Source organism: Betta splendens, chromosome 6, assembly GCF_900634795.4.
Source record: "Betta splendens chromosome 6, fBetSpl5.4, whole genome shotgun sequence".
In the NCBI taxonomy this organism is placed as follows: Eukaryota; Metazoa; Chordata; class Actinopteri; order Anabantiformes; family Osphronemidae; genus Betta; species Betta splendens.
This window is the reverse complement of record NC_040886.2, coordinates 9858643-9867568: the sequence shown is the minus strand read 5'-3', so window position 1 is coordinate 9867568 and position 8926 is coordinate 9858643. Positions and strand designations below refer to the sequence as shown.

Genomic DNA, 8926 nt, shown 5'->3' with positions numbered 1-8926 from the left:
CATTTAAATTTGAGGAGCAATAAACTCATTTACATCATTTTTCAAACTTTGTTGTCTGCCATGTGAGGTTTCATTTGCATAAATGTATTTTGTGTCATTATACAGTAACTGGTTGGCAAATAAAATATAACGACTTCCTGCACTGACATTATTTAAGTAGCCTGATGATTTAAGTGTTTTTCTTCATTCACTCGACACTACGGCCAGTCCGCACAGCCACAGCGCAGTAACATCAGACGGGACTCATCATCTCTTTAATATTTATTCGGGAGCATCAGAGGAGCCTCCGTTGTGCGTTCTAATGAATAAAACACGATGTTTATCCTTCCTGTTTAATGTTAAGTCCCCGTGAACAGTCACAGGCACCAGGAGAATATTTACATGTGCTGGGACACCTGGGAGTTGGATTATCTGCTGGCGGCTTTGTAGTTTCGTGAAGCTTCCTCATGTGACATGTTCCACAGAGAGTGCGCTTATTTACTCTCCTGTCCTCTGTGTATAGCCCTTTTTATTGTTTGTTCTTATGCCACCATTCATGAGGATGGTGCCCTAGGAGAGAGAGGGGGGGGGGGGGGGGGGGGGGGGTTACACGGAGGAAGAAACATGATGTGTGATCATTACACAGGAGGGAGACTCCAGAAGAACTCAGGTGGAGTTCTGTTGTTGTTTTATTTGCCTTTGATTCGAACAATTTAAACTCTTGTTTCCTTCCAGTTGCTTTGCCTTGTTAACAAGTTTAAGTTCCGAAGAAATAGCCGAGAGGTTCTACTTCAAATAAGTAAAATAAAATCACCGTCAGAAGCTGAAATGTTTGTTCAGTGTGAACTACCGTATCGTACCGAAAGGTGGCGACATTGGGTTTTCCAACGATGTCACCGAACCAGTCTCGTGCCACGCTGTCTTCAAATACTTTCGCTTTCCTCGCGCACCGATCTCCTTTAACCTATTTTCTCTGTTATATTTTATATAGACAGTATTTTTTCACTGCTTCCTTGTCTGTTTCGTGTATCGAAATGCAATGATGTAATACAGTGGATTAGAGAACATGGTTGTTTTATTGCCTGATAATGGCTTTAAGATAAATACGAGTCGTTAATTAGAAACCTGTCTATAATTAGTCAAATATAATAAAGCTGTGCTCGATCTGACTGAACACACGCTGCACGAGAGCAGGACGAACGTGCGACTAATCGCCATAAAACGCTCGAATCGAGCACGTTTAGTAACAAATACGACTTTACCCATTTAAATGTCATTAAGTGGTGATTTAGTTATTAAACATGAATTGTGATTTCAGGTCTAAACGTGCGACAATCGGCAATAAAAACGTTTTTTTACATCTGAGACCGTCGTGTGAGTCAGTTTTACTAAGGTCGCTTTATTTCCGTGCGCAGCCACAAAAGAGCGAATATTGAGGTTCATACGTCGGTCTGTTGATGGGTTTGGACATTTCGCTTCCAAACTTTGTTTTCTGTGCCGTTATGCTAATTACGTCCCGAGGCTGAGCCGCTCATTGGCTGAGTCTCGGTCAATTTCATATTTCAGTCCTGACGTCAGGGCGCCTATAAAACTAAGCAATGCTTTTTAACTCGTCGGCTGACTGATCCCTTGAAAAAAAAAACCTATCAATCCTTGGGTGGAGTTTTTTTCCCCGTTCTCCACGAGGCAACTGTTTGCTCGGGACACGTACGTGAACCTCCTCAAATTGGCGCACTAATCCTAAAAGGAGCCATGAAGTGTTAAATGGTAGAAACAGAGAGAGCGGCGCTCAGACACCCGCACGCTGGGGAGAGAGGGAGGAAACAGCGCAGCTCCAATGCGTCTGTGCAACACAGGCTGAAGAAAAAAAAACTTATCGACTCACAAAACCAAAAGACCCGCGCCGCGCAATTAGTGCGAGAAAATCCACTTTTTCCTCCGGTTTTGAAGAAAATAAATAAATAAATCAAGCTGGCTCAGTGCGTGTCTCAGCAGCCCACTTTGACAGGTGCTCCTCACCCCCTTTGGAGGACTGTCAACAGCAAGAGGATGGCATCAGAGCTGGCAATGAGCAACTCCGACCTGCCCACCAGTCCCCTGGCCATGGAATATGTTAATGACTTCGATCTGATGAAGTTTGAAGTGAAAAAGGAGCCGGTGGAGCCCGATCGCAGCATCAGCCAGTGCAGCCGCCTGGTCGCCGGGGGATCCCTGTCTTCCACCCCGATGAGCACGCCTTGCAGCTCGGTTCCCCCCTCTCCAAGCTTCTCGGCGCCCAGTCCGGGATCAGGGAGCGAGCAGAAAGCCCACTTGGAGGATTTCTACTGGATGACCGGGTACCAACAGCAGTTGAACCCCGAGGCTCTGGGCTTTAGCCCGGAGGACGCCGTAGAGGCGCTGATCAGCAGCAGTCACCAGCTCCAGACCTTCGACGGCTATGCCAGAGGGCAGCAGTTCGGCGGCGCGGCCGGCGCGGGGGGCGCCATGCCCGGGGAGGAGATGGGATCGGCGGCCGCGGTGGTGTCGGCGGTCATCGCCGCAGCCGCGGCGCAGAACGGCGCCCCACACCACCACCACCACCACCACCACCACCACCACACAGGGGCACACCACCCCTCCTCCGGCGCGCAGTCCGGCGGCGGCGCGGGGGGCAACCACCAGCACCTGCGCCTGGAGGAGCGCTTCTCGGACGAGCAGCTGGTGACCATGTCCGTGCGGGAATTGAACCGGCAGCTGCGCGGAGTCAGCAAGGAGGAGGTGATCCGCCTGAAACAGAAGAGGAGGACGCTAAAGAACAGAGGCTATGCCCAGTCGTGCCGGTACAAGCGCGTCCAGCAGCGGCACGTCCTGGAGGGGGAGAAGACGCAACTCATGCAGCAGGTGGACCACCTCAAGCAGGAGATCTCCCGGCTGGCCAGGGAGAGGGACGCCTACAAGGAGAAATACGAGAAGCTGATCAGCACCGGGTTCAGAGAAAACGGGGGATCCGGCAGCGACAACAACCCTTCGTCCCCGGAGTTTTTCATGTGAGTCTCCGCAGGCGCTGAAAAGTTTTAATAACCGACCCTCGCGGAGAAAGAGAATAATAAAAAAAAACAAAAAAAAAAAAAACTTCGCATTTGTGCGCAGATAAAATAGGTTGCGTGTGCTTGTGTTGAAGTTGTTGTGGGAGCTGCGGTGTTAAGGGCAAAAACCGTTTATTTCTGTATTTAGAGGTATTTTGTGTAGGGAACACGAGCCTATTCGCTTTGTTTCAGCACATTTTATTCATATTTGATTCATATAAACACCAGGCCTGTTTATGACAACAATCCAGTTTCCACAAATATTTGCTGAAGCTCTCTGGTTAATATGGGATGTTTGTGTAATATAAAATCGCCGCTGCTGCGCCTCGTCCATGCTGTTCCCTTCAACCTAAATTCTGGTCTGTAAAATTAAACAATTCTCAGGCACCACAACTTTATTTTGACGGGCTTGTGTTCATTTATTAGTGTTTTTTTCTGTCTAAAGTCAATTTATTTTGATGTAAATTATCACATTTTCATATCATTCATCCTGTTTGTCTTGTGAAAAAAAAGCATCCAAACTCCGTTTCAGCCAAAGTTGAGAAATGACTGTTAAACAGACTGTAACAGTGCCGCCTTGCATGCTGGTCATGTACGGAATGTGTTTTTATACGTTTGTCCTTTTCTTTTGTTGTAAACCTGCGTCTCATGATTGTATTATACCATGAATCCACTGTTTAGCCTCATCATGTGTAACGTGTGGACACGTAGGCTGCGCTCATCCGTCACTTTGCTTTCATAAAAGTTAACGGCGAACATGAACCTTAAAATTCTGCATTTGCTTCTTTTGGAGCCCAGTGGGGGAAAATGACCCTGTGGAATGAAGCAGCTTTGTAGGCTCCCTTGTATTGATTTCTGCTTATAGACTATGCGCATCTGAAGGTTCATGGGTATAAATGTCATTTTTCTAAACCCAGGAACTAAATAGATTTCTATCAACAAGTGGGAATGAACATTAAAGGTTTTGGACAGAACAGACGCAGATAATGATGCATGTCCAGAAATAAATGAGGAAAAAAAAAGTTGGTCACGCAGAATTGCTGCAACAAATGATCATATATATTTCTGCAGGTCGTTGTTTCTTTGTCTTCCTTTTATTTAAGGAACTTAATTAAGTTTACCTCGAACCCCGTGGGTCTTATTCGGTAAATAATCTGTTAACTGAAATTGCAATTTAATGTTCTTCCGGTTTTGTAGAATAATTAAGCAAACCATACGTATTTTGACATGCTCTGTGTTGCTACACGTTAAATGTATTGTCTCGACAGTACATCTAACCGGCAGAATGGAGTTTAATAAATAAACCATTCATCAATAAACTTTCATGAATGGAAACAAATATATTCTTCTGAAAACACTCCTTATTTTTTTCTTTTTAATTTTGCATGTCGAAGCGGTGCCACGCTCTCCGTTTTACAATCTTCACCTTGATCCAAAGTGAAAATGTGACGGAATTATTCAGGAGCTAATAGAACATAAATATCTGTTCGTGAACATCTGGTTTGGTTGAAAGGCTGCTACAGTAGATGCTGCACCAGGCTGCTCGTGTTCACTTCTGTTGTTATGCAATGAATTCATGCTTCGACTTAAAAGCACTTAAATTCAATTCAATTTATTCCTCGTAATCTGGAAATGCAGCGCATTATTTAAGTGTTTTGTTTTGCGGTTCTGAATAAAAAGAGGACGGCCTCCACCTGTTGCGCGATTACAGACAGAAAATCTCTTTAATTTCGCTTTTAATGCAACAGAAAGTCCGCCCACATTGTTCAGTATTTTATTTTAATGGGATTTTCCCTCGTGGCCCAAAAACTGAGCTGCAGGAGTCAGAAAAGCGCCTCGGTTAATGATTGATTTTAGAGTAAACTTGCACTTTTTACTCGCTGTCCACTTGTTGAATATTGTCCGTGCAAAGTTTCATTTTAAATCGAGCACAGAGAAAGTTTCACTCATTGTCTGGACGAGAGGCTTTAACTTCTGTCCATAAATATGTTTGTCTTAAAAGCATTTGAATGTGACGGACTGCAGCGATTGCGCAGTGTCTGTAAATGCATTCAGCAGCTGAACACTTCACGTCTAGTCAGGCTAAATTATGCGTATTTAGTTTCGTTGATTAACGCTGCAATAATGAATGACGCGAGAGTCTGTGCGAGTTCACCACTTTCGCTGAGGTGTCAGGCTCTTAAATTTGAATTGTGACAGGTAAATGTTTTGAGGACTGAAAAAAACGTAACCAACACCTCGGAGTAATCAGGTTTTGTAGCGACTGTGTGTGTGTGTGTGTGTGTGTGTGTGTGTGTGTGTGTGTGTGTGTGTGTGTGTGTGTGTGTGTGTGTGGTCTAGGGTGGCCTGCCATGCAAGGTCACTGCCACCATGCAAGCTGCTGGAAGTGTGTGTGTGTGTGTGTGTGTGTGTGTAGGGGGGTTGTTATCTTTTCCTACAGCGGGACCTTTGGCTGTTTGAGAGCTTGCATGTGCTACGTGTGTGGATGTGGAGATTTTTCTTTCCAGATGTGACAGTGTGAGTGTGTAGTCCATGGAAAAACTTTAGAAGGCACCATTGTGGAAATTCCAGCACTGTGCCCTCTCACCTGTGCAACACACACTCTCACACACACACACGCGAGCGGTCAACTGGCTGCTACCGGCTCCCATGAAAGCCCAGAGTGAGGGACAAGATGGGGCAGCGTGATCCTCTCATGCCTGGAGGAACGATTTTCTCTGTGATTAAAAGTGAGTGAGAGACAGAGATAGAGCGAGAGAGAGAGAGATGCTGGCTGCCTTCCTGCTCCTTTCAGATGATAAACGATCAGAGATGCCTCCTAGCTGAGAGGAGAGGGCCTTTTAGTGAGCATGTGTCCACTAATTTATGGCCCTCCTATCTGATTAGGTCAATATAGTGTGTTATTTAATTACATTTGTGTTATAACCTGGAACTGGACATGCCATAGTTCTTCCCTGGGAGTCAGGTAGATGTTATTTGAAGCTGCCTGTCCATCACCAGCAGAGTTCTGCCGAGCGCAACGGCTCATCGGCGTCGGTGGAAAGTTGCAGATCAGCGTGGGTGCGTGGAAACGCGTGCGGGACGCCTCCGACTTCTAGACACACCAACGGGCACCGGGGATTCAGCAGCACTGATTCACTTCCTGTGCCGAAGGAGGACAGAAGGCACAGGAAGCGACATTTCAGCACTTCCTCCTCGCTTCCTCTGCGCTCGATATCCAAAAATGCGTTTGCGCGTCGTGTACAGACACATACTAACACTCCTCATTATTCATCTCATCAGCTGTAACTCAGCATATTGACTCCTGCACCGTGATCATTTGCAGTCTGTCCAATGATTAGGTTATTAAAGATAATGCAGTTATCCGCTGTCACAGTATTGGACTCTTTTCTTTCAGGTCAACTATGGGTAATCACATTGAAATGTATCAGCATTGACATTAAATCATCGTCATCTACTTCGCTTTAATGCCTCAGAATTAATAAGACAAAGGACGAGTGCACGCTTTGTCAATAATAATCGTATTTGACCTTGTGCAGCTTTGCTGTAGGAAAGAAGACGCGTTATCGCCACGCTGCTGCGAGTGTTTATCTCAATCAAAAGGAAATCCAGTCATTTTTCTCTGACAGCTACACAGAAAGCAAACAGTTTATTTGTCAAACAGACCTGGAGACTCTGAACAACGACGTCTGTATTACACCAAATTAGCTTTGAGCAGCAGGAGAGATTTTCTTACACAACAAGCAGAGGGAGGTGGGGGGGGGGTGAAAGCGAGCGCTCCGCTCCTCGCCACGAGCCCCCCGAAGGGTTAAAAACATATTCGCATTCAAAAGAGGAAACAATTTCAATCTCTTCCGCTCAATCTGCATCTGCATCACTCCGTGCGATAAACATTTACATTTAAAGTGATTTAAATCAGCTGCGTTTATGTTCCTCTGTGGTCCGTCCATCATCCAGACCTGCGTTTCCTGCATCCCCCCCCTCCCCCGCTTCTCACACTGTCCTGAGTTATGTGTCATTTATTTGAAACCCCAATAATTTAACTTGTCCCCTCCTGTCAGAGCGGAGCCTTTGGTGGGAGCGCGGCGGCCGTAAAGACGGTCTGTTCCTCGGCCCCTCTTTGCATCTTATTGGCTCCGCCTGGTGATTTCTCTCCCGGCAGACGCGGGCACGCATGTGGACCAAGTAATGTGATTGTGCGAGTCCAATCCCGCGTTGCATTAAGATTAGTGTAAACACTCGGCCGCAAAAGAAAAGCGCATATGGGCGCAGGGAGTGTTTGTGCGCGTCGCCGCAGTCGAATTCAAATGCCGGATTTGCATTTGCTTGAAGACATCTCCTCAGAATGCAACTAAAGGGCAGTAGATGGAAGCTAATTATGGTTCAGTTATGTGTGATCACAGTATTCTGACGCGCAGACATACATAGCTGCGGCTGTGTTGACGCTTTGACGGGGAGGTGAGTTGCAGGGCATAGAGTCAGTGGGGTGGTGTGTTTATAGTGAACCGGGGGAGAGGGAGCCGTTCGCCGGGCGTTGGAGCTGGAGCCCGTCCCCTGTGTGTTTTACCTGCATCTCAATGAAGCAAAGGTGATTCAGCCTCCCCTGCAGTCGCTCTCTCTCTCTCTCTCTCTCTCTGTCCCTCACCCAGTCAAGCAGACATTGATCTCCTTGCCAGGCAAGGTGACCTGCTCCTCCACAGTCTCCCCCTCTCGCTTTCATTTGTACCAGCGCGAGGCCTTGACCCCTCACGCCGCACGTGGACCTCGCCTCACTATCAGCTACGCGCGTTTGTGTGTTGGCTCCCACGCAACGCACACGTGTGTGCGTTTATCTATATGTTTGTGCCCGGGTGTCTAACGAGGTGTGGGTTCATTTTTACAGCATTATTAGTATAATTTCTAATTTGTGTGAATGAACTATGTGAACACTTCACACAGCTGGCTAAAAAGATCAATTTACCAGTATTGACTAACACCTTCACCTCTTTTCTTTCTGCTGATCATTTTAAAACATTATACAACTATAAAATATTAACAAGCTCAACTTTGTTTTTGATTCTTTAAAAATATATTGATTGATATATTGTAGTGTGTGTGTGTGTGTGTGTGTACTGTAGATGAGAAGTGAAATAATATAAATGTTTATCTGATTACATTCATGAAGTAATATTTTTTACTAATGCCAAATTATTGTAGTGGTTTTAGTGTTCATTTCTTTTTAAACCAGTTTGTAGGGATTAACAATACTTTCTGCCCATTTGTTCATCACGCTGTAAAAATGCCCGTCATTCATTAAACTCCAGACCACGGTGGTGAAAAACTGTGGTGCGGACGCTGGAACCATTAATCTATCTTATGTGTGCAGTGGTATTTCACTGGGTTTTAAAGTTCACTCCCGTTTCCTGTCTTTGCAGGACGTCGAGAAAATTCCTCCATCTGTGATAGAGAGCGGTGACCTCCATCGTCCCATCGCCCTGGAGTCTGAGGTAACTCGCCCGTCCGCTCGTTAGCGTTAGCACGCCGCTAACGTCGTAACATGAAGTCACCCGCATCCCAAGTTTGATACATGCTGCCGGTTCATCCAATCACGGTGCTCTATTCTCACCACGCTGTAGCCTTAATTGAAGCATTTAGTGTTAATTCATTTACATTTTAATGCTGTGGATTAATGACGTTCTCAGCATCAGCGTCGTCATTGATTTTTTTTCATCTTAAGAGGCTTCCTGTGTTGTAAAGACGTACAGTAACACAACCTGACACACGCGTGGGTGTGATGTCAAACTTACCAGCACGTACTGTACTGTATATGAAAAGCAACCCAGTTTTGGGCCCGTCCACACCTGGGAGCATTTTATCACTCTGCATTCTTTGACAACCCAGCT

At 45.9% G+C, this 8926-nt stretch overlaps 1 protein-coding gene across 1 annotated transcript in view; it reads left to right on the top strand.

Moving 5' to 3' along the window:
- Positions 1–1613: 1613 nt before the first annotated feature.
- mafb (MAF bZIP transcription factor b) overlaps positions 1614–8926 on the top strand; it is a 34758-nt gene continuing 27445 nt past the window's right edge. Inside the window, exons 1-2 of the mRNA XM_029152603.3 lie at positions 1614–3005; positions 8459–8530. Coding sequence (XP_029008436.1) covers positions 2029–3005; positions 8459–8486 — 1005 coding nt within the window. The 5' untranslated portion in view covers positions 1614–2028 and the 3' untranslated portion in view covers positions 8487–8530. The remainder of the gene's footprint in view (positions 3006–8458; positions 8531–8926) is intronic.